The 26,237-nt window shown below is 43.1% G+C and overlaps 1 protein-coding gene across 1 annotated transcript in view; it reads left to right on the top strand.

Moving 5' to 3' along the window:
- MCF2 (MCF.2 cell line derived transforming sequence) overlaps nucleotides 1-26,237 on the top strand; it is an 84,136-nt gene that overhangs the window by 8,739 nt on the left and 49,160 nt on the right. Inside the window, exons 4-9 of the mRNA XM_039219997.1 lie at nucleotides 15,615-15,734; nucleotides 16,560-16,676; nucleotides 18,261-18,410; nucleotides 20,438-20,571; nucleotides 21,113-21,227; nucleotides 24,152-24,271. Coding sequence (XP_039075928.1) covers nucleotides 15,615-15,734; nucleotides 16,560-16,676; nucleotides 18,261-18,410; nucleotides 20,438-20,571; nucleotides 21,113-21,227; nucleotides 24,152-24,271 — 756 coding nt within the window. The remainder of the gene's footprint in view (nucleotides 1-15,614; nucleotides 15,735-16,559; nucleotides 16,677-18,260; nucleotides 18,411-20,437; nucleotides 20,572-21,112; nucleotides 21,228-24,151; nucleotides 24,272-26,237) is intronic.

Consider the following 26,237-nt stretch of genomic DNA (forward strand, 5'->3'; position numbering starts at 1 on the left):
AGCCAGGATGATCTTTCCCATTTTTAGACTCGCCTAATTAATGTTTATTTATTATTGAGAGAGAGAGAGAGAGACAGAGCGTGAGTGGGGGAGGGGCAGAGAGGGAGGGGAAACACAAAATCCGAAGCAGCCTCCTGGCTCTGAGCCTTCAGCACTGAGCCTGTCTTGGGGCTCGAACCCACAAACTGTGAGATCATGACTTGAGCCGAAGTGGGATGTCGGATGCGTAGCCAACTGAGCCACCCAGGTGCCCCTCAATACATGTTTTTCCTTTGAGAGTCCAGCATCAATCATCAGAAATTCTTCGTCTCCAGACTGGAGGCCACTCTCACCAGAGGATGTTTATTTAGTTGCGAAGACAAGCCAAAAATCTAAGTTGTTGGACTTCTTTACCAGTGTGCCTTTTCCTCTACTAATCTAGCAAATAAGCATAGAAATCTACCTGCACTTGTGTGGTAAAATGTACGAGATGATTATTTTCATACCCAGCTTGAATTAGTCTTCATCTTGAGCAAATCAGCGACGTGGTGTTTTTGTTTATTTCTTTAACAGAAGTGCTTAACTATATAGACAGTGGAGAGAGGGATTAATACCAAATTCATACAAGTTAGTAAACTAAAATAGCAAACCCTTGTGCTTTTTCAAAAGTGTTCACATTTTCTAAGTAATGTTGATTCTATTTCCTGATTAAGTACTATAAACAGGCTTCATTATAAGTGTCATATAGCTGAGGGAATTACATTGATATACACACTTAGGGAAGGTTTTGTGAGAGATCCAAGGTGAAATGTCTAATAAAAAGAGGCAGAGCAAGAATCGAATTTTCAAGAACTTCAGTTGGTGTGCTTTCCATCTGCTGCTGTCATTTTCCAGATGACTTGTGGATACACAAATAAATTGGTTTAAAAAAATTTTTTTTTATTTTTTTTATTTTTATATTTTTATTTATTTCTAGGAGAGAGAGAGAGACAGCGTGAGCAGGGGAGGGTCAGAGAGAGAGGGAGTCACAGACTGAAACAGGCTCCAGGCTCTGAGCTGGCAGTCAGCACAGAGCCCGACGCGGGGCTCGAACCCACGAACCGCGAGATCATGACCTAAGCGAAAGTCGGACGCTTAACCGACTAAGCCACCCAGGCGCCCCTAAAAAATTTTTTTAATATTTAGTTATTTTTGAGAGAGACAGAGTACAAGTGGGGGAGGGGCAGAGAGAGAGGGAGATACAGAATCCCAAGCAGGCTCTGTGCTGTCAGTGCAGACCCCGACATGGGGCTCGAACTCACAAACCATGAGATCATGACCTGAGCTGAAGTCAGATGCTTAACCAGCTGAGCCACCCAGGTGCCCCTTAAGTGGGTTTTTTTTTTTTTTTTTTAAAGGTAAATTCCTTTAGAGTGCATAAATCCGTCTGGTGTATACTATTGAGCCCTGTTGATGGGGCAAAGTCAAGTCAAAACTATTGACCTTGCTCTGGCCTTTTAGGATCTATCCTTGGGCTTGTTGATGAGATTTCAGTTTACAGTTCTTTTCTACTTAATATAGCACTTGTTACAATGAAACACTTTTTATTACCCAGCTCAGCTTTTGTCTTTTAGCCAAAACTGCTTGATTAAATTAATTTTCATTGAGTGACGGTTTGGCACGTAGCATCACGTTTTTTTGTTAAGGTTTTATTTTTTATTAATCCAATAGGCCACTTGGAACAGAGGTTTTTTTGTGGTTTTTTTCCCCCCTAAAAGAGAAATATAAGATTTGGTTTCTGTACTGTTGGTTGGGAGTTGACAGAGCAATAATGACTTGTTTCTTGGGAGGCGAAGCTCCCCTTCCTGTTCTCCTAGAGACGATCTGTCAGTGGGGAAGTATGAACCATGGTCAGCATAGAGCTTGGCACACAGGGTCCCTTCATTCTCTTTACTGCCGAGTGGTGGTGTGGGGCAGGATTGGGGACCCAGGTGATTATGACATGTAACTGGCTATAGATTACTTTAAGTGTTGTTTCTTTTTAACAGGTTCAATGTCTCTGCTTGTGGTATAGTTTCTGTACGCATCCTCAAGAGTACATTAATTACAGGGGCGCCTGGGGGGCTCGATTGGTTAAGCCTCCAACTCTTAATTTAGGCTCAGGTCATGATCCCACGATTTGTAAGATCGAGCCCCACGTTGGGGTCTGCGCTGATAGCCCAGAGCCTGCTTGGGATTTTCTGTCTCCCTCTCTGTGCCCCTCCCTCTCCCTCTTTCTAAAATATGTTTTTTTATGTTTATTTTCAAGAAAGAGAGAGCGAGACAGAGAGAGAGCGCGAGCACAAGTCAGGGAGGGGCCTAGAGAGAGAGAGGGAGACACAGAATCCAAAGCAGGGCTCCAGGCTCTTTCTGAGCTGTCAGCACAGAACTTGACACGGGGCTTGAACTCACAAACTGTGAGATCATGACCTGAGCCGAAGTTGGACTGAGCCACCCAAACGCCCCTCTCAAAACTAAATAAATAAACATTAAAAAAAAAAAAAAACCGAGAGGACATTAATTACATCCCAACTATTAGTAGCCATTGGGCACGGTTTACATTAAAGGTAAATATTGAATACAAGCTAATTTTGAGAGCAAAAGTTGCATTCAGCAAAAAGCGTTTCTGGTGAAAATTGCCATCGTATAAATAAGATGTAACTTTCTTTGGTATGTTACTTTAAATATCTATGAAATAAGTACCCAACTCAATTAGAAGCCCTTAATTTGTGAATTCCAAAATAAACCCTGCAGTTAGGTTATATTCTTAACTAATGATGGGAAACATGATTTTTTTTTTAGCTGCACAATTTGGGGAGATGTCAATCCGTAAGAGGATTCTATCCACATTAGAAAGTTTGTGTGTTCTTTCTAGATTATCATCAAGACAAAATTTCCCCAACTGGTAACCTTTCACAAGGCTCAAACTCAGAACAGCATTTCATAATAACAATACAAAAAAACACAACGAACCCTGAAGCGAGTTTTCCAGTTTTCCGTTACAGATCAGGGGAGTACAGGAATAAAGGTACCAGTTAATACTACCTTCACAGAGATTCTTAGCATTCCACCTTAAAAATCAAACTGCGTAGAGGAGAGAGCCAGTCCCATCGAGCCCCTAGGAGAGAGTCATTTTTTTCCTCCTTCCTCCACTCTGAGGACGTGCCCGACCTTCCTCAGCAGTCTGCCCGGAGCTAATCCGAGAGGTGCGATCGGGCTAAGTAATTGGGGGGATGTGTCAACTCTGAATTACAATGAGCGGGCCGGGAAGGCTCGTCAGCTGACTAATCAGGATGAGTGGGTGTTTTTGCTGTGCTGCCACGTTGGTAATGGAAGCAGCTACGGTAGCTTTGTTTGATAGAGATTTTTGGCTGCCGCTTTTAACTACTACCCGAGAAGCACCTCCTGTTTCATCAGTGTTGCACTGACAACCGAAAAGAAGAGCATTATTGCGTATAGGCGAGATGGCAGAGGGAACTCCCCCGAGAGGCAAGATGAGGTTCAGAAGGAATGCGGTAAGGGCTCTGCCTGCAGTCCTGGAAAGCCTGGATTCCCAAGTTCAAGTGCAGGGATGCTGCAGCATGGTGCTATAGCACAAACTGCTGCTGAATGGGGCTTTTAAGGACAGATGGAGAGAATGGAGACTTGTGTTTGCATGAATTGCGTTGATGCGATCGCTGTGATATTGACATAGGGAAATAGAAAGGAGTTGAGGAGGTTGAATGTGATTTCAGAATCTAAATGTGATCAAGTTTATGAGGAAACATCGTTAGGCGTGTTATTTGCTTAAGACCGTATGAGCAATTTTCAATCGCTTGGCAGAGTAGCTTTAAATCACTCATTAAAATAATATCTAACAAAAGGATTCATCCTTTCTTTCACCATGGTCAAGTAGAGTATGATATCATGGACGGGTCTGGAGCCGACTTCATCAGCGTTGGGAAAGGCAGCCCTGCCTGGGTGTTAGTTACTGTTCAAGTGAAAAAAATTTAAAAGTCTAATGACTTGAAATCTCTCTGATTTCAATTGTTCTTCAAATTCAAACTTGAAAGACGCAGAATTCTAGCCTGTTGACAACTTTTGATTTTTAAAGGAAAAAAGTGACTCTCTTTATTGTAGATGAGAATTTAGAAATCTCTCCTTGCAGATAGGTTGCAAACACTTTTCTAAATAAATTTTTCCCTTCATTGGTTCACTTGTGAACTAAATTCCCAGCCAATTTCTAAAGTGATACTTAGGTGTATTTTGGGGAGGTGTGAAATAACCCTAGCTAACTTAATAACTGGTCATCAACAAGGCTTTAAATGCCACTCAGTTTCTTTGAAAAGTTAATGTTATCGACGTTGGGATTTAAAATATAATACTTGCTCATTAAAAGCAATCGAGGCAACACACAAAGAAATGAGAACGTAAAAATCAGCCTTGGGGGAAAAAATGACATCTGGAATCAAAAGTAAGATAAGGGAACTAAACCAGTTAAGAGTTTTACTATGCTTGGAAAATTAGCATCCATAGGTGAGTAAATGCTTTCTTTTCTACTTATGCTCAGCACAGAATGATCTATTTTAAATTACAGTTTAGCTTATGAGTCTTTTTATTTTGACAAAATCGTATCTTCAGCCCTACACAGGATTGGGTAGGATGGAAATATAAAAGTAACTGACTTAAGCTTTCAGTTTAACTTTCAGCTTAAGTTTAGTTTCATGTGTAGGCACCTACGTTAGCATACACACAAGTGAAGACAGCACATGAGTACTCATTGAGTAGACATACCTTGTCTACTGCTGTGCTACACACAATATAGGTTTTGGCAGAGTAATTGTGGCGTGTCTCCTGCACCGAAGGAGCTCTCGATCTATTTCAAGAAGGGACGGATGACATGTTCATAACTATTATGAAAGAACTTCTAGGTGGTGAGGAGGACTTCATGAAGGAGATGACATTGGTTTGGACCTTAAGAAAGAGCCTGTGTTTGTTACCTTGCTTTGTTGCTTTCCTCCATTTTTCTCTTCAATGAATTCCTTTACATGGCCCCTAGGGATAAATATCTTGAAATGCAGTTTATTGGATTAAGTCCGAAGCCCAGAACTATCATGGAAGATAATTTGTTCTGTTCACGTGGGTAGGCTTGACCAGGGTAAAAAACGTGAAACTCATTGGTGACCCCATGGTTTGACCTTGCAGAATCTCTGAAGCTGGGCTGATTTTGGAGGCTCTGATATAAGTAGCACCTGAAAGGAGGGGGCAGTGGATTTAAAGTCCAAGGAGAAGATTAAATGGGTTACTTGGTGGAAATTGCAATGACTGTGGCCGAGTGGGAGGGCGGACATGAGAACGGATGAGTGACAAATGGCATACGTCACGGAAGGACTATTGCCTACGACTGTTCTGCCCCTGAGGTCATGTATGTGACAGGTTGCTTGGAGGTCTGGGGCATAACTCCTGCTTTCTGTACTCTGTAAGGGCGCGGTATGGGAGAACAGTGTGGAATTAGTTCATGACGTTGGAAACTCTTCTCTATAGTCTGGAGTCAAGAGATTGTCCCCAGTGTAAACTAAAGAGATAGTTTGGACCTTCTCAACGTCAATCACATGCCCACACCTGAACATTCGGTTCTATTACGCTATTGGATTAGAGCCGTGTTCGGTGGGCTCCATGACGCTAAATGCTTTCCCACAATTTCTTTTGACTGTTACTCTTTGTCCCATTTTGTTAGATGTTCAGGTCAGGTCATTCCTGAAGGCCAGGCAGCAAGACTAAGTGTGCATTCAGGCTGTGCGTTGTTAGGTACACGTCCTGAAAAGTGTCACGTGTCTTGGGTGCTTCAGTTTGTGCATCTGTACAAAGGCCATAAAAGCTACTCCACTACGACGTTATGGAGGCTCAATAGGGTATGTGTGTACCAAGCCTCGCGTATCTGTAAGAGGTTTTCAGTCAGTGGTTTCCTCGCAGTGTTACTGCGTTTCTTTGCCTGCAAGATTAAAAAAAGCACAAAGTCTGTAGGAATAGAAGTTGTTTTATAGTAAAGTAACCAAACATTTATGATGTATAAGGCACTTTAACCTTTTTTTTAAAGTTGATTTATTTATTTTGAGAGAGAGAGAGGCAGAGAGCAAGCACCAGTGGGGCAGGGACAGAGAGAGAGAGAGAGAGAGGAGAGAGAAAGAGGAGAGAGAACCCCAAGCGGGCTCTGCACTGTAAGCGTGGAGCCCTGCACGGGGCTCGAACCCACGAACCATGAGATCTTGACCTGAGCCCAAATCAAGAATCAGGTTCTTAACCAACTGAGCCACCCAGGCACCCCCAAACAGTTTAAAAGAAATAACTACCGAATAACAAGCAAGTGTTTGTAGGGTATATGAATTGCTTCTCTTTGATATCACAGCTATAAAGCTGCGTGGCTGGGGAATTTGAGGGTAGGCGTGAGGAGAAGGGAGTAGATCTTCTCCAGAAGGGAAAGGTGAGAGAGAGAGCGAGCGCTAATTCTGTGCCCACGAACTGGAAGAACCAGAGAGCGCTGCTGTAGGGGTGGGGGAGGGGGTATCGTGCACAGTGCCTGGAGAAATAGCCGCGTGTTCATTCTACTGAGGTACCTTTAAGCAGTCACATGTTGAAACTTAAAAAAAAAAATGCCTGCAAGAAACTAAAAGCAATGCTGTTTCCTCTCCCATGCTGGCTTTTTCTTTTCTTTTCTTTTTTTTATAAAAATAAAAACAAAATAAAATAAGGCTGACCTTTGCCCACATCCCTTTGCTGTTTTGACAGGCTCTCAGAAACGATTTATAGTTTTAAAAATCTAGGGTTTGATGGTGGAGAAAATAGAAATTGTGCTTTTTCATGTTTATATAACCCTAAAGATTAGGGATTCTTAAAGCAGCATACCAGAGAGTTTAGAAATGTAGTATCCCCAAACTGAAATGGAGAAGCTCAATGGCCTTGAGTTATCTTTGCTGGAAGATCTGGGCGTCTGATATTAGTTATGATAGGTGATAATGCTGTTTGTTCATTTAAACACTAGTTTTGGGGCACCTGGGGGACTCAGGGAAACATCCAACTCCTGATTTCGGCTCAGGTCGTGACGTCATGGTTTGTGAGTTTGATAGCGCGGAGCCTGCTTGGGATTCTCTCTGGCCATCTCTGCCCCTCCCCCGCTTGTGCGCTTGCTCTCTCTTGCATGCTCTCTCTCCCTCTCTCACTCTCGCTCTCTCTCAAAGTAAAATAAGTAAACTTAAAAATAAACACTAGTCTTAGATTATCTTCAAGCTTTTAGACAAATATCTGCATACTGTATAGAGAAAAAGCTCTCTTTCTCCTGATGCGTATGCTCATATTCAAACACATGCACCTCATCTTAAATATGTATGGCCTTTCAGGTTAAAATTTCTCGAGTGCTCTGTCCCCTTGAGATTCCCCTAGCCAGCGGTTGCAGAGAGAGGAGTATATATTGATACCGGCCCATGTTCAGATAACATGGAGCTTTGGGCCACAGGTCACGCACTGGTAGCCCAAAGATGTGTCTTCTTTAGGTCATACGGTGTTTTAACCAAATTTGAACTTGTTTCCCATCTTTAAAAATCCTGACGTTTCATGCAACCCTGGATTTCTGGCTTCTTCAGAGAAACTGAAGATTTGGCAAAGCCCACCTTCCCTCTTGACGTTCAGCTGAAACTGACCAGTGAGTGTCCCCCCAACCCCCGCCATGCTCCCCAGTTCACCATAATCCCCACCATTTCCCAGGACTCCTCATCACCTGGGAAGAGCGTGCGTTGCCATCTTCCACCTCGTTCAGGCCGTGTTTTGATGAAACCCTGCTTACTTCACGTGTTTCCCTTCTCCCCCTAACACATGGTAGCCATTCACATCGGTCACCTTTGTTTTAGGTTTCAGGTTCAGACTCTTGACCTTGAACCCGATCCTTGTCCCATCTTTGCTATGCTTCCCCAAATTCCTCCTGTTCCTTTATCTGTCCGTTAGGAGTTTCCCCAGAGGAAGGGAAGCTGAAATGAAAATATTCTTTTTATTTTTGTCATAGCCTGTTTAAGAATCAGGTGAATCTGGTTTTTTTTTTTTTTTTAATTTTTAATGTTTATTTATCTTAGAGAGAGAGTGGAAGACAGAGCCTGAGTAGAGGAGGGGCAGAGAGAGAGGGAGGCACGAATCCGAAGCAGGCTTCAGGCTCTGAGTTGTCAGCATGGAGCCCGACACAGGGCTCGAACCCATGAACTATGAGATTATGACCTGAGCTGAAGTTGGATGCTTAACGTACTGAGCTGCCCAGGCTCCCCAGGGGAATCTGGGTTTTAATTCTGCCACTTACAAGCTAGAAGTTTTTGACAAGTTGCTAACCTCCCACAACCCCCAGTGTATTACTTTCCTTTTGCTGCTCTAACAACTTACCACAAACTTAGCATCTCGAAACAACACACATGTATTCTGTTAACAGTGCTGGCAGCAGAAGTCTAAGATGAGTGTCACTGGGCTGAAAGAAAGGTGTTAGTTGGGCAGCGTTCCTTCTGGAAGCTTGGAGAAGAGTCCACTTCCTGACTGTTCCAGGTTCTAGAGGTCGCCCACATTCCTTGGCTCACGGCCCTGAGACACTGACCTGTGCCTCTGACTCTCCCGCCTCCCTCTTCGTCTAGTAAGGATCTTTGTGATTATACTGTTCCCACCCCAATAATCCAGATTATCTCACCCCATCTCAAGACCCTTGACTTAATCATAATTTATAAAGGCCCTTTTGCCTAATAAGGTAACAAATTTACAAGTTCCAGGGATGAAGTTCTCCAGTTGCGAAATAAGGATAAAAACAGAATCTAATGTACGCACTCAGCGCACTATCATAATTACGCTCATGATCATCATGATTCTTGTAATAGGCTTTCAGTAAAAAGTGACGCGCTCACCCATGGCCAGCTAGCCAGTCTCCTTTCCCTTACCCCAAGGCTTTCAGAGGCCCTCAACATATATAAATCTATGTGCGTGTGTAATTTAAAAACTTTTGGGGCACCTGAGTGGCTCAGTCGGTTAAGTGACTCTTGGTTTGGGCTCAGGTCATGATCTCACGGCCTGTGAGTTTGAGCCCGCTTGGGATCTTCTCTCTCCTTCTCTCTCTGCCCCTCTACCTTCTCTCAAAATAAGTAAATAAACTTTAGAAAAAAGTTAAAAAATGTTTGTGTTCGAGTGTAGTTGACACACAGTATTACATTAGTTTTGGGTGTACAGTCTCATTTTCCGTATTCCTTGTGGTTGGTGCATGGGATTTAATGGGCGGGAAGGATAAAAACCACACACATGGTCTGAGCTGTGTGATTTCGTTTTCTGAAAACAAATAACTGATCAATCAGATGAATTGTTGGAATGCCACCCGGCTGTTTGGTGGCTCTTTAGCTGCTCCCTACAAGGGATTTATTCCTCTAAATGGCTTTTAAATTTGAGAGTAGCTATTCATTTAACAGAGCCTATGTGTTCCAGGAAGATCTGCATGGGAACAAAATGAAGATTCTAAAACTATCCTATCATGAAAAACACTGTAAATGCAATTATACAGCCAGTAACTGAAGCTTCCTTCCTTGATGATGCATTTTCTTTAAAAATGCTCATTTTGGGGGCACATGGGTGGCTCAGTTGGTTAAGGGTCCGACTTCAGCTCAGGTCATGATCTCGTGGTTCGTGAGTTCGAGCCCCGCATCAGGCTCTGTGCTGACAGTTCAGAGCCTGGAGCCTGCTTCAGATTCTGTGTCTCCCTCTCTTTCTGCCCCTCCCCTGCTTGTGCTCTCTCTCTGTCTTTCAAAAATAAATAAACGTTAAGAAATTTTTTTAAATATAAAAAAATAAAAATGCTCATTTTTGTGGGCTTTTTGCGACAAGTAAATCACTTAGCATTTTGAAGGAATTAAGGAAGGAGAATGTATGATAGAATAATCAGGAAGTTTTACTTCAGAATGATCTGATTAGAATGTAGAATTATCTTTAGAAGGATTTTTTTTTCCAGGCATCAATGTTTGGGGTAAACCACTTTATCAAATATAGGCAATAACTGATTTCTTAAAAAAAATTTTTTTTAATGTTTGCTTTTGAGAGAGAGTGAGTGAGCAGGAGAGGGGCAGAGAGAGACACAGAATCTGAAGCAGGCTCCAGGCTGTGAGCTGTCAGCCCAGAATCCCATGCGGGACTCGAACCCATGAACCATGAATTCATGACCTGGACAGAAATCGGCCGCTGAACTGACTGAGGCACCCAGGCGCCCCAGCAATAACTGATTTCATAAATGGGGGCGCCTGACTGGCTCAGTCGGAAGAGCGTGCAACTCTTAATCTCGGGGGTTGTGAGTTCAAGCCCCATGTTGGGTTTAAGAGATTACTTAAAAGTAAATAAATAGATGAATAAATAAATACAAATTAAATAGATAAATAAAATGGTTAAAATGTTAAAAATAATAGCTGCATAAAATCCCTGACTTATAAGCAGCTGAATAGCCTCCAGACCCGGCCTGAATTGATTCCGTGTGCATTGTGTAGACAGTGATTCTGCTTTTTTCTCCTTTGTTCCCTGCCGTGTGATAGACCTTGGACTTAGGCACTGGGACACCTGTGCTCTCCTGGGAGCAGCAGGCTGGAGACCAGGGTCTTACGTCAGGCGGAGAGTTGCCCCGATGGCCTTCTCTGTTCTAACAGTATCCTCACCCTGCTTTTTGCTCCCCACCCCTTGACAATTTGGGAGGTGGAAGAATATTCCAGGCTTTCAGTTGGTCAGCCCTAGGGCCTTGCATCTAGAGATTTCCTATGTAATACCAGAGACTATGGCGTTCAGGGAAGTCTGAGAGACAAAGATGAGACCAGATCAACCGGGGGGTCCGTGAAAGAACAAAACACATTTTGCCTTAAGCGTTGACAAAGGTGAGGTTCTTTCAATTTTATTTAAAAGAAAAAGAAGTGAAAAGGCAGGCTGGGCCAAGGCAGGTAGGTATCATAATGATTCTGGGAAGTCACCCCTATGAAGAAGAAGGAGACACTTCACTCCTAAGGTGAATCGCGTTGAGGTAGGATCTATGCTCTCCATCTCAATATAGGTCCAGGAGTGCCTGGGTGGCTCAGTCAGTTAAGCGTCCGACTCTTGATTTCCATTCAGGTTGGAATCCCAGGGTCACGGGTTCGAGCCCTACATCGAGAGAGAATCGGGATTCTCTCTGCGGCTCTCCTGCTCTCTGTCTCTCTCTCAGAGTCAATAAAAAAACTTAAAAGAACCCAATACAACAATGTATGCTCACTAACTTGAATTTAAACAACTAAATTAAAAAAAAAAAAAGCCTCTGTCAATATCCCGGAAGTTTTCTACCTAAGCCTACTTGTCTTTAGGTCTAAGAATCTAAGGTAAAATTTAAAACCTATCTTATTTTTTTAGGGCTTACAAACTGCCTTTGTATTCATTATTTAATTTAATTCTTATAATAACTATAGGAAGTACGTAACAGCTCGGGTCACGGCTACCAGTAGCTCTCTAACTGCAACCCTCAAAGTGCTCTTCCCTTAGCACTGGTTTGAAAAATCCCAGGGCAGGACTTTGGCCTTCTGCTTACATCGAATCTTCATCCCACTGCTCATCACTGTGTGTGGGGAGGGCAAGGTCATGTAGAAAGAGAACAGTTCTTTTCTTTTTTTTTTTTTAATTAAAAAAAATGTTTAGTTTTGAGAGAGACAGACTGAGTGGGAGTGGGGGAGGGGCAGAGAGAGAGGGAGACACAGAATCTGAAGCAGGCTCCAGGCTCTGAGCTGTCAGCCCAGAGCCCGACGCGGGGCTCGAACCCACGAACCATGAGATCACAACCTGAGCCGAAGTCAGACGCTCCAGCGACTGAGCCACCCGAGCACCCCAAAAGATAGCAGTGCTAATTCAGAACCAGCACTAACAGTAATAAGAGGCTATCTCGGTCCATTCCGGCTGCTCACGGTATTCTGTGACAGGCTGGAAGCCCAAGACCTCAGGGTGCTGGCAGGTTTGGGGACTTGTGAGAGCCCACTTTGTGGTTCATAGGGCTTTTCTCTGCGTCTTCGCATGGCAGAAGGGGTGAGGCGTCTCTTCACCCAATCTCCTCCCAAAGGCCTCTCCTCCTAACCCCCCTCACACTGAGGGCTGGGTTTCAGCGTGAACTTTGGGGATCATCACCATTTAGTACACGACAGAGGGAAGACGTTTCTCATGAACGTAGAGGGTGGGTAGCAGAGGCATGGCCACCTGGGGGAGTTCCGAGTTGGACAGTTTGTGTCTCTTTATAGTCATTGATTAATGTATTGATTTAATGTCGACTTCTTTTCTTTCACTTGTTTGTGAGTCTCCCGCTCAGTCCTCTTCCCTGACTCTGGTTCTCACTGCCACTTAACTGTGGATGTTTTATCACCGGCTCAAATTGAATTCACAGATTTTATTTTTAAGTAACCTCTACACCCAGCATGGGGCTCGAACCCACAACCCCGACATCAAGCATCTCACGCTCCACTGACTAAGCCGGCCAACTGCCCCTTGAACTGAATTTAAAATATTCCCAATTTTAAATGTGTATTTCCCAAGAGTCTAGGCCTTAAAACTGAGTGAAAGTTACTCTTTTTGTTAATAGGCTTTGTTTTTGAGAGCACATTTAGGGTCATAGCACATTGAGCATAAAAAGCACAGAGTTCTCCCTATATCCCCTGCCCCCACTTTATCTTACTTTATTTAAAGTTTATTTATTTATTTTGAAACAGAGAGAGAGAGCGAGAACGAGAGAGAGAGAGAGAGAGAGAGAGAGCGAGCGAGCAGGGGAGGGGCAGGGAGAGAGAGAATCCCAAGCAGGCTCTATGCTGTCAGCACAGGGCCCAACTCAGGGCTTGATCCCACAAACTGTTAGATCCTGACCTGAGTCTAAATCAAGAGTTGGACACTTAACTGACTGAGCCACCCAGGTGCCCCCTCACCATATCATATTAATTTTTGTGTTATAGTTTTGTTTCATTATTAACGTTCTAACATGCCTGAGAGATGGTTCTATTTTAAGCATTTTTGTCATGTTTCACTTTGTTATGTTTCAATCTGCCGTTTGGGGGGCTGGTGACTACCAACTGTACGTTCCCAGGCTCAACTTCCTTCCCCCTGGACTTGTACACACTTTTGTCTGATGGATGTTGTCTAGATGTCCCACGGACCCCCGGGCACCTGGCTGGCTCAGTCAGAAGAGCGTGTGACTCTTTATCTCAGGGTCGTGAGTTTGAGCCCCACGTTGGGTGTAGAGATTACTAAAATAAGTAAATAAATAAATGAATTTACATAAAACCGCCAGCTTTTCCTATGTTCCCCATGTCAGCGAGGGTCATGCCATGCACCTGCTCATGCCCAGAAACCTGGGCTCAGTCTCTTCTTTCTTCTCACCCACATCCCATTGTCTTGTAGATCGTACCTCCTAAATCGTACGCTCATCACTACTGTCGTTGCTGGAGTTCAGAAACTCCTCATCCCTGGCCTGGATTACTGAACCATCTCCTAGCTCATCTGTCTGCCTCCACTCTTGTCCAAATCCAGTCCTTTCTTAAAGCTGAAGTGATCCCTCTAAAAGGCAAATCTGATCATGTTGCTCTTCTGCCGAAAAACCTCTTAGGGTCACTCCTTGCCTCCACGAAGAAGCCAAGGTCTTTCCTGACCTGGCACCTCCCCATCTTTCCTCTAGCTTTCCTGACCAGGACCTCGTGAAGAGATAGAGTCGTTTACAGTGATTAAGAGCACTGACTTATGGGGCGCCTTGGTCCAAGCGTCCAACTTCGACTCAGGTCATGATCTTGAGGTTGGTGAGTTTGAGCCCCACATTGAGCTTGCCTCTGCCAGTAAGGAGCCCATTTTGGATCTTCTGCCTCCCCCTCTCTTTGTGCCTCTCTCTCTCTCTCTCTCTCTCTCAAAAATAAATATTAAAAAAAAAAAAGCATGGATGCAGGCTCAGATTAAGATTTCACCAGCTGGGGCAAATTAATCCCTATGAGCTTCCCTTTATTTTTTTTTAAAAAAGTTTGTTTATTTGTGAGAGAGAGAGAGAGAGAGTGTGTGAGTGCGAGTGCGTGCAGGGGAGGGCAAAAGAGAGATGGAGACAGAGATGGAGACCAGCGTCGGGCTTGAATTTACCAACTGTGAGATCATGACCTGAGCTGAAGTTGGACGCTCAACCAACTGAGCCACCCAGGCGCCTCCACTTTCTTTATTTGTAAAAAGACATTCGCTTAACTACTTCATACTATTATTATGAAGAGGAACTATGATAAGGTTGGCAGAATACTTGGCATAGAGTAAGCATTTGATCTATGGTAGTTCACTATTAATGTTGGGCCATACTGTTCATTCTCTCACTAATTTTGCATAGTTCCCTCCTTGTCTTTTTTTTTTCTTAATGTTTACTTATTTAAGATAGAGCACAAGTGGGTAAGGAGCAGAGAGAGAGAGAGAGAGAGAGCGGGCTCCGTGCTGTCACCAAAGACCCCGATGTGAGACTCGATCCCATGAACCGCGAGACCATGACCTGAGCCAAAATCGAGAGTCGGATGCTTAACTAACTGAGCCACCCAGGCACTCCCCCCACTCCTTGTCTGTCTTTTACCAACTGTTTCTTGACCACCTCCATGTCAGTATTCTAGAAACTGGGGAAGCATTGGTGCACCAGAATGGCATCCTGATCCAATTAATTCCTTTTCTTATGCTTCAAACAGACCGTTTTGACTCTCCTAGGTCTAAGGTGATCTGTGCTACCACTTCTGTTATGGATTATTCTACTTCCTTTGTTTCACTTATCAACTTGTGCTGTAGAGTTAATGGTCGCTAATGCACTGCCCTATTAGACTGATCTTCTTGCAAGCTGGGGAGGGACGGCATCTTATTAATTTGCATACAGTGCTATGGTTTGTTAGCAATGACTGCTAACAGCGCATGGTAGTCATTCACGTAAATACGTGGAATGGACATGGAGAACATAGTCCGTGAATGTTGCTTGGATGAAAATACAAATATGACACCACAACACAGGTTCCTCCCAATGCTTACTACAAGGATGTAGTGTTTAAGCTCCCTTTGACTTTGAGGGTTACCCTAGGAGCCTGCCTCCTAATTCTGTTTCACAGGGAATAAATGCAATGCAAGGACAAATGACTAACTGTAAAATGAAGTTTCAGAGTCTAGTTTTTGGGGCGCCTGGCTGGCTCGGTTGGTAGAGCATGTGACTCTTGATCTCGGGGTTGTGAATTCAAGCCCCACGTTGGGTGGAGAGATGACTAAAATAGAAATGAACTTAAAAAAATAATAAAAACCTAGATTTATCTTGTTTTTTTTTTTTTTAAAGTATAGTTCTTTGTAACTTGGGATCTACTTTCGTGTGAGAAAATTCCACGCCGTGAACATTCGCAAGGGTCTGATCTGATGACCTTATGCTCATTCTATTTCTGTTTCCAAGTTTTTAGATTGTATCAATATCCATTTTTAAAATTTTGTCCTTTTAGTGGCTTTTATTGCTTTAAAAATGGTTTCCTTTAATTACATATTTTCTGATACGTGCTCAGTCGAGTGCACGTTTTGACGATTTTTTTCTTCCTTTCCTGTGTTTCTTCTTTCCGTAGGTTTCCTTTCCTGGGAACTTGCACTTGGTCTTGGTTCTACGTCCCAGCAGTTTTCTTCAAAGAACTTTCACAGACATTGGATTTCGATTTAGTCAGGAGGATTTCATGCTCAAGTTACCAGTAAGAGTATATTATTTAAATGGTTTATGTCTTTAATTCTTGTGAGGCCTTCATACCATGCTATTGATGTTTTATCTGTGGTCACAAAGCATTTGAAAGAAAAGAGGTAGACTTTGTCTTCCCAAACTACAAATTTGAAATGCCCCAAAGTCTTCTGCTTCTATTGTTAAAATAAAGGGAGATTTTAATCAATTCGTAACAAAGCAATCCCTGTCGAAAAAGATACACGTCACCTATGTTATTTACGTGTGTGTGTATATGCATGCGTGTGTGTGTGTATAAAATCAGGACATTTTATTTTTAGGAAACACATGAGTGTGTGTCTTATGTATTTGAACTCTCATGAACTTGCATCCTGAGCTAGTTCATAGTACCGTGATCTTTTTTTTTTTTAAGATATTTTTATACGTCTATTTAGAGTTAGGAATAGAGTCCTCGTAAATTATGATACTTTTGCAGAGATCAGTCCCTCCTGATAAGTTATAACATAGTACAGAAAGCCCTTTTCGTCTGTGGTAGGCATAACATTCTTTCAGAAGGTCGGCCATTAAGAGTACAAAATTTTAGATCAAGGAGAACTAGCGATTTGGGTTTCTATGGAGATTAATTTTGCTTTACAGAGAAAAGTTTCGTCCATGAAAACTATTAGTACCTAAAGAAGGTAGTGCCTACATGTGGGGGCAGGGGAGGGTGTACAGGAGAGAACTGTTAGAACCGTTTACCAAAGGTGACTTTGTGCTAATGAATGCTGAAGTTCATTGTACAGTTGAATGGCGGGATGCTGCGAAGGGCAGTTAACGGTATCTTTCTTGCTTATTTATATAGGTGGTTATGCTGAGCTCAGTTAGTGATTTGCTGACATACATTGATGACAAGCAGTTAACCCCTGAGTTAGGCGGCACCTTGCAGTACTGCCACAGTGAATGGATCATCGTCAGAAATGTATGTTGCCTTTGCCGTTACCGTAGAGCCTATAGTTCATATTAGCCTTTAAAATCTAGTTCTGGAATTTTGTTGCCTCTTTGGGAAAAACAGCTTTCTGCAGCTCCTGTTTCTCAAACACGTATGATTCAACATCTTGATTTTCTTCCATAGGAAATATCTAGAAATGACGAAGAGTTACGGAGGATGGCAATTGAAGGAGAGGCCTAGGGAGTAAGATCTGCCACTGCCTCCTGTGACCATGTAGTCACTTGAAGAAACAAAGCGTTGTTGGGTCCCAACCTCAGCACTGCTAATTTTTCGCTGTGTAACCTTGTGCACGTTATATAGCCTCTTGGACTCTCAGTTTGCCCAGCTGTAAAATGGGAATAATACTACTTCAACTCATAGGGATATTGGGACGGTTAAGTGAGATAACAAGCGTAAATTGGGCGGCACTGTGCCTGACAGGTGACGAGCCCTCAAAGAATTCAAGCGATACCATTAATCTCATCCTGGTGATGCTTCTGAGGCAGTTAGGGTTATAGCAGAGTTGCCTTCGGTGCTAGAAATTGGCAAATAGGCAAAGACCCCGTGCCTCACAGGTGTGAGTTTATAGCAGAAGAATCTTTGCTCCAAACCCCAGCGATAAGAGAACGCTTCCGAAGGAAATGATTTCTCATTAAATCAGGATCCTCGTTTCCTCCTCTTTATTTGTCATTCAGCGGTTCTGTCTGTTCATACGAAAGTGTATTGTCAAAATTACTGATGTCTAGCCTTTCATAAGCCCTAAAACCACAAACAAAAGAGCGGATCACCTCGAGCTACATGGTAAATAGAGGGTTTATATGGTCTCAATGGGCTGCCCTTTTTTATTCTTATTTTTTCCCTGAGCAGTTGATTTCAGAAACCTTCAACAGCACAACATGACTTGAAGTTTGAGGTTCAACCGAACCTTTGCGATTACAATGTCAAGTCTTGTGCCTGAATGAATTGTTGTGGCCAGTTTGTTCCCCCGTCACCTTTGTGCATTGCTTTGTTTGGAATGCTAATGCTTGTGCATAAGTTATAATAAATGTCCGGGGGCTTCGATGTTCTCTTCCGGAGTAAAGTTAGTACAAAGCAATTTTACACTTGCACGGTTTCACGGGATAGACCTCAACAAAGGCAGAAAACCAATGACTCAGTCCATGGCATCTTTCAGAAATTGTTTTCAGGGGTGCCTGGCCGGCTCAGTCGGAAGAGCACGCGACCTTTGAATCTTGGGGTTGTGAGTTCGAGCCCCATGCTGGCTGTAGAGATTACTAGAAACAAGGAAATAAACTTTAAAACAAAGACATTGTTCTCATTGGTGTTCAAGAAATGAGCACAGAAGTTCAGATAAAAGGTATTCAAGAAGACTCTTTGACCTCACATTAGTTTGGTAGAGGCTTAGATACAAAGGTAGAGTTGATTGCAAGGCAATGCCAACTTTCGTTAGCAGAAGAGAGGTCATACTATATGTGCTTGTTGTCATACCTCAATGAAAGTGAATACAGTTACTGATCTAGGTATTGGTATGCTGGCAGTTTCCATGGAATAAAAAAGATTACTGGGTCTTTGCAGGCTATAGAAAATTTTGCTCTCACAGTGAAAGAAATGGCTCAGATGTTACAGTCCTTTGGAACTGAACTGGCCGAGATGGAACTACCAGATGATATCCCTTCAATAGAAGAAATCCTTGCACTTCGTGCTGAGAGGTATCACATGTTAAAGGTACGTCTGATGGAGTCCGCAAGCAGCCATTAGCCATGACCTTTCTTTTCCAGCGCATGTGCACTTCACACAGATTGGTGGGGAGGAAGGGAAACACAAGGGGAAAATGGCCCGGATCCGTTGAATGTAAGCTTCCCCTTTGTAATTGGTACATTCTCTTGAGAAGTTCTTTATTTGTTAATAGAATAGGCCATACGTGCCCCCGAATGAGAAATCCATAGTCCTCTTTGTTATCACATGTTATCTTCTCAAAAGGCCCGCTCATTTGGAAAGCTGGAGAATCAGAAGGCAGATGACTGTTCTAGTTTAACACCCACCCCAGGTGCAACGTGAAATGGAAAAGGAGAACCAGATGGGGAGTCAGGGGGGCCTGCGACCAGAGCAAACATTGCTAAATTGATCACAAGCTTTCTTTTGCACAGAGTACAAGTGTGCTGGTTTTTTTGTTTTAAGTAGGCTCCACACCCAGCACGGGGCTTGAGCTCAGGACCCTGAGACCAAGCGTCACGTGCTCCACCGCCTGAGCCAGCCAGGCACCCCCCGCAGAGTACTAGCTTTTGATGTTTTCTACAATAGACCTTAGATGGCCAGTTGACTTGGCCCGCCTACCCAGTTGTCTGGGGTGTTGGGTTGTGAAGGATTCTGAGTCACAGTTCAGACAATCACCAAGTACTTTGGGATTCACTTTCCTCCAAAAGTTGAAGAATGATCTCAAGAAGCACCAGGCGGCCCTGTATCAGTCATGTCCTTCCGCCGGTGGGGTGGGGGTGGGGGGCAGATGCTCAGTTACGAGCTCTGTGTAGAGGTGACACTTTTATGTTGAATTGCTTTTTGAGGTGACATTTGTAAATGAAGAGAGAGACTGAAATTGTGAATCATAATCCAAAAGCAAAACTGTTCAAAGGAAGAAAGCTCTGCCCCTCATAAGCAGTGTGATCGGGCAGTTTGCCTCCCCTCTCTCAGAGTTGTGGTAACCTTACATGCGCTGTGAGGTTGATGACGATACATGCGTACCTTGTAGGCTTGTTGTGAGGATGAAATGGAGGAAGTGATGTGTGTACAGCCATGTTTGGCACATAGCTGCTCCTTTATACATTTTAGCTCTTTTTTAAAAAATTTTTAATGTTTTATTTTATATTTGAGAGAGAGACAGAGACAGAGCAGGAGCAGGGGAGGGGCAGGGCGATGGAGACAGAATTGGAAGCAGGCTCTAGGCTCTGAGCTGTCAGCACAGAGCCCAGCGTGGGGCTCGAACTTACAAGCAGTGAGATCATGGCCTGAGCCGAAGTCAGATGCCTAACCGACTGAGCCACCCAGGCACCCTGTAAATATTAGCTCTCAGTGTTTATGTTCTTATTCATATTGGTGGTAGTGCAGTGAAACCTGTTCCCAGGGAAATACGGGGACGCCCAAATATTTGCATAACATTTCAGAGGACCCTTGGATCTCCTGAAGGAAGTCATAGCTCATGCTTAGATGCCTGAAGAATCTACCCACCGAGGTTAAGACCTTCTGAATAGAAAGCAGCATATGTTCTGTGACGAATTATTGAACCCAAATGTGAAGTAACATAATCCGTCATGCAGTACTTGATAACAATTAAGGATTAGTAAGAAAGGCATCTACCTGTCTCTGAATGTGCATTCAATATTATTTTAACTGTATGCTTTCTAATGTGGTACACTTCATTCTGCTACTCCTGCTTTATCGGAGCACATTAAAAATATTAGTAGAGTAGAATGAGTTAGAACTTTCTAGTAATAAGAGAAGGAGACTACATCTGGAACACGAGGTACTTCTGCCTGTAAAGATCTTTCAAAAATGGCGATTGCAACATCCATCTTGATACGCAGAGGCTTCTTGGAAATCCCCTCGGGTTTTGGATTCCTGGTACTGATGGATTCCATAGTGGCCATTCTAGAACTGTTGTTTCTCTTCTGCGTGCTTGGGCATATTGCTTCCTTGCCTTTAGGTCATTCAGATTAGGTTGCTAGCAGGCTAATTCACCACACTGTGGCTTCTTACAGAATGATATTACAGCCGTAACCAAAGAAGGAAAAATCCTCCTCACAAGTCTGGAAGTGCCTGGCATTGAAGATGTCGTCAGTTCAAGACTTGAACGTCGGCCACAAATCAATGGTGACTGGCAAACTGTTAATAAGTGAGTACTCTCCTCTTGGGTTGGAATTACTTATCTTATACTTTGAAAGGGAATTCTAATTTTGCTTCAGTCTCTTAGGTGGGCAAGTATTCCCGGACCTTTGGGGATCTGAGAACACCCTCCCTAGTTGTCTTCTGGAGATTCATTTACTTGTAGAAGAGGTTCTGTGGCCATTGAGGGGCTCTTCGCAGACCAAGTGTCGTGGCCTCTGACTTTGCTTATAATTCTTTTTTTTTTTTAAATGTTTATTTGAGAGAGAGCGAGCATGTGTATGCAGCACACATGAGCAGAGGAAGGGCAGAGAGAGACAGGGACAGAGAATGCAAAGTGGGGTCTGTGCTGATAGCACAGAGCCTAATGTGGGGCTCGAACTCATGAATGGTGAGATCATGCCCTGAGCCGAAGTCAGACACTGAACTGACTGAGCCACCCAGGCACCCCGACTTTGCTTATAATTCCTAATGTCCAGACCAGATTTATGTACTTACCTACAGAACAAATCGTTGGTGTGAGGGAATTCTAATGACTTTTCTTTGTTAAGATTGCTGACTCAAGTACATGATATGGAAATAGCTTTTGATGGATTTTGGGAAAAACACCAACTAAAAATGGAGCAGTATCTGCAACTATGGAAGTTTGAGCAGGATTTTCAAGAGGTCAGTTAAAACATTCTTTTATACAGAGTTTTTCATTATTGCCAGAGGTTCTTACTTTCTCCTTGATCATGGGAAGTACAGTCTCACAAGATGGCGCCTTGATACCCAGAGAGAGAGATGGAAAGGGGGCAAATGGGAGTGGCCCCTGGCAAGAAGTCTTTCTTACTTACAAATTTCCTAGGAGAAAGCACTGAACATGTAAGACAGGACTAAGTTGCTATCCACCAGGATGTTTATTTTTGAAACTTATTTTACATATAAAATGCTTTCAGGCTATGGAATAGCTTCCAAGGAAATAATACCCACTCCCTTGTTGTTTTTCCCTTTTAAATACCATATACTTCTACCGACTGTATTTAAAATGACCTAACAAAAACATTTTCCTTTTTTTAAAAAATGTTTACTTATTTTTGGAGGAGAGAGAGAGAGAGAATGAGAATGAGCAGGGGAGGGACGGAGAGAAAGGGAGACAGAATTTGAAGCAGGCTCTGCACAGACCCCAACATGGGGCTCGAACCCACAAACTGTGAGATCATGACCTGAGCTGGAGTCGTATGCTTAACCAACTGTGCCACCTAGGTGCCCCAGAACATTTTTTTTTTTCTGATCCAGTAATTTATTTCTATGAAAAGCCTGATGGATGAAATGAAATCGTGTTCAACCATGCATTATTTGAAAGTTTCAAAGTACATTCTAGCTGGATGCTTCTGGAAAATACATCACACGTGGTCAAGAGACAGATTTAGTTGCTTCTTTTCTTTTGCAGTCATGTGCAAGCTCCGTAGTACTTTACCAGGAGATCCAAGGAAAACTCACCTCTTTTCTCTCTCACATGTGGCTTAGCTTGTTTTCTATCCAGGACTTTCTTACTTACTTGGTATTTCATTTGTTCGAGCAGAATTGGTTTGGGTGCCAGCCCTTTCCCTCCCGTGATTCAAACAGATTTTGGAATGCCATGGTCTCCATGAAACCTTCCTTAATAAAGGAATAGGCCACATTGCTCTTGGTCCTTCCAGATCTTTCCATCCTCCCCCACCGAATCCATGCAAAAATAACACTCTTCCTCAATGTGCCCCATTGTGCCTCGACTTCAGTGTTCATTTGCATCCATACTACATTCTTGTCCTGGAGTTATATTCTGTTTCTTCAAATCCTTGTTGCCTCTCATCGGTATTGTTCTTTGTCTTGGATTGTAATCTCACTGGCATGATCTGTATCTCACGGTGACTTGCAGATAGGTTCTATACATATGTAGGACTTCACTTAAAAAAAATCTTATTTGTAAATTCAGATGTACAGGAAAATTTGAATATTCTCAAACTTGAGATATTTTTGAATCTACAAGAGAGGAATATTCTCTTGCGTAATCACAGGACAGTTAATCGACTTTAGGACATTTAATAGTAATGCATTCCTTTTCTTATCACATACCATTGGTATTCCAGTTTTATCAATTGGCTCAATAATGTCATTTATATCATTTTCCTCCCTCCACTATAGGAGTCAGTCTTAGAGGGTTGGGTGTTGCATAAGTTGTCATGTCTAGTCACCTTTCACCTAGGAACATTTCCATAGCCTTTCTTCGTCTTTTATGACACTGACATCTTTGAAGAATACGTCTTTATATTTTTAATGTAAAATGTTCTTCATTTTCCATTTGACATTTTCTTTTTTTTTTTTTTTTAATTTATGGCGGAGGTGCGTAGGGGCAGAGAGAGAGCTAGAGAGAGACTCCCAAGCAGGCTCCTCACTGATGGCACAGAGCCCTACAAGGGGCTCGATCCCGTGAACTGTGAGAACATGACCTGCGCTGAAGCCGGACACTCAACCGACTGAGCCACCCAGGGGCCCCTGTCTGACATTTTCTTATGATTAGATTAACCATCGTCTGACCAGTAGGAATACTCTATGGGCGATATGTTCTTCTGAGGGTATCGCCCTTGGTCCTTCCATATCTTTCCCCCTTCCCCAGCCGAGGGAGTAAATGTGCATCATCATTGATGTACATTTTGATTACGCTGTCAGGCTGCCATTGAGTTTCTCCACTGTCTCATCACTTCCTCCCACTTGTAAGTGGTAGGAAATGTGTGGGGAGAAAATTTAAGGTCATGCAGCTCTCTTGCTGCTCATCAAAGGTTCTTCACAGGTTTAGCATCGATGAATGATGTTTGCTTCAACCCGTCTTTACTACGACGGTTGTAAAAAGCTACTTTCCCAATTGCATTGTTCCCTATGTGACCATGTCACATAGCTACGCTCCTGTGAGCAAGAGTCTCCCCTTCTCCCCATGTACTGCTTTTCCTAATTCTGGAGTTCACGACTTCCTCATTTTTTCATAGTTGGTGATTCTTTACTGTTCTGAACTATTTTGGTGTGTCCGACTGGCTACTGTGTCCTTGTGACGCGTCCAGACTTTTTTTTTTTTGGCATAACGTCATTACTTTCTGGCATACGGAGATGCTTCAAGGTCAGCTTGTACCTACTCTGCTCTAGCTGCGGAACAAGCCATTCTCCTGAGGAGCCCTGGTTTCTTTTTTTGGGATATGATAGGAAAGATCAAGATCTGGGTTCCAAGTGTTCTAATCACTGCTTGGGGATCTTCGTTCCTGGGACCACTCATCATAGTGCTAGGGAGTATATATGCGAGTATATCCACATACACGGACTTCCATACTTGCCCCCGTATACAAGCCTACACATGTACATAGTGGTATTTTACAGATCATGAGCATAAGCTGATATCTAGGAGGTTAGATGCTAATAGATCGTATTGATTCCTGGGAATAAAATGACAAAAGTGGTTTTGACATGTGCAATGTTTCAATATTGCTGTTCTTATTCAATAGCATTTTCTATGAAAAGCATCCAAGGAAAAATGCTGAATAATTCGTATGCTTAAAGCCTTGTTTTTCTCCTGTCTGCAGCTCGTGAGTGAAGTTGAACTTCTGTTAAATCAACAAGCAGAGTTGGCTGATGCCACAGGGAACCTAGGTCAAGTAAAACAAAAAATTAAAAAGTTGGAAAACTTAGATGAAAATTCTCAGGTAAGATGACAGCTCAGATGGTCACTGTTCTCATAGTTAATTCTGATGGTTTTCAGGAGCACGAACCCTTTCGGTTCACCTCTCCTGACAACAATCTGTGTAATGGGTTTAATGACACTGGTCTGTATTCTTTTCTGATCAATGTGGGCGAGAGGTGACCCTACCGATGTGTCATGTATTTGTAACGGGCAGCCTCTGAGAGAACTGTGGGAACGGTTTCAGGCCCACCAATAGGAACGAAAGCATGAAGCATTCTGAAGAAGCTAGAAAAAAGCCTGTCAGGAATGCTATTTGGTACTTGGAAACGATGGAAATATACAAGAGCCTAACTTCTTAAATATGCATCACGTGGTATATGCAGTTGAACCAAACATGGATTAAGACAGCTAAATCTGCTTAGTCTTACTAGCTGCGTGACCCTGGGCAAAATGATTAAATTTTCCTTAAAAATTTTTTTTAATGTTTTATTTATTTTTGAGAGAGAGAGAGAGACAGAGTACGAGCGGGGAAGGGGCAGAGAGAGGGAGACACAGAATACGAAGCAGGCTCCAGGCTCTGAGCTGTCAGCACAGAGCCCGACGTGGGACTTTAACTCATGAACCGCGAGATCATGACCTGAGCCGAAGTCGGACGCTTCACTGACTGAGCCACCCAGAAGCCCCCAAATTTTCTAAGCCTCAGTGTCTTAACCTGTAAATTGGGCCTTAAGTGACCTACTCTGCGGAATGATTAGGACTATTTTCGATGTTGTAGATAAAACACTTAGCTCGGTACCTGGGATATGTGATTATATAATAAGTACTCAAAGAGCCAACAATTATCCCTTTGCTCGTCTTAAAGCTTGGACTCGTGACTTTAACAGTTAACAAACTAGCTTTGCTCTTCTGTGTTGTATGAGAGAGCAAGGCCGCTGTTTTTCAGGTGCATTCCCAGCAAACAAATAGATTTATGGCTATCCTGCAAGCATCTAAAAACAAAAATTGAGAGTCAGCCATTGGGGTGACCAGTTCTGGAGTTATACTTGTGGGACAATGTACAAATTTTTGTGGCATAGGAGAAAGAGAAGGCAAACTGGCTTGGAAACTAGGGGGCTTTGATTTTCTGTTTGTTAATTTTGTTTCATTTTTAGTATTTCTTTTTAGTTTTAATTATGCTAAGAAGAACCCATAACATGAAATTTACCATCTTAACCATTTTTGAAAGTTTATTTATTTTGAGGAGATGGAGGGGCAGAGAGAGAGGAAGAGAGAATCCACGCTGCCGGCTCAGAGACCCATGAACCCTGAGAGCATGACCTGAGCCAAAACCGAGAGCTGGGCAGTTAACCAACTGAGCAGCCAGGGTGCCCTCCACATCTTAACCACTTTTTTTTTTTAATGTTTATTTTTGAGAGAGGGAGAGAGAGAGAGAGAGCAAGCAGAGGAGGAGCAGAGAGAGAGGGAGACACAGAATCCGAAGCAGGCTGCAGCTCCCAGCTGTCAGCACAGAGCCCGACACGGGGCTTGAACCCACGAACCGTGAGATCATGACCTGAGTGGAAGTCGGACGCCTTACGGACTGAGCCACCCAGGCGCCCTGCATCTTAACCACTTTTAAGTACACAGTCCAGTAGTGTTAACTCTAGTCACATTGTTGTGCAACAGATTGCCAGAACTTTTTCATCTTGCACATCTGAAGCTATACCCGTTAAAAAAAAAAAAAAAAATAACTCCCTATTACAACCCTGGGTTTCCCTCCTGCTAGGTAGGTAGGCCAGTCACTTTTTCGGTCCCGGCTTCAATTTTCCTTTATTTCACCTCGATAGATATTTCCTGACCTCCTACTCTTTCAGTTGCTATGTTGGGAGCAAGTTGGGGGGCCAGGGTGGTGGGGCGGGGGATGGGTAGGCGGGATGCTCGTCATCCTCTGTAGAGTGGAGGCAAGGCCGCTAAGATCCCTTTGGACTTGAAAGCCCTGTGGTGTTCAC

This window comes from Hyaena hyaena, unplaced genomic scaffold, assembly GCF_003009895.1.
Source record: "Hyaena hyaena isolate Hyena2069 unplaced genomic scaffold, ASM300989v1 scaffold_853, whole genome shotgun sequence".
NCBI classification, from domain to species: domain Eukaryota; kingdom Metazoa; phylum Chordata; class Mammalia; order Carnivora; family Hyaenidae; genus Hyaena; species Hyaena hyaena.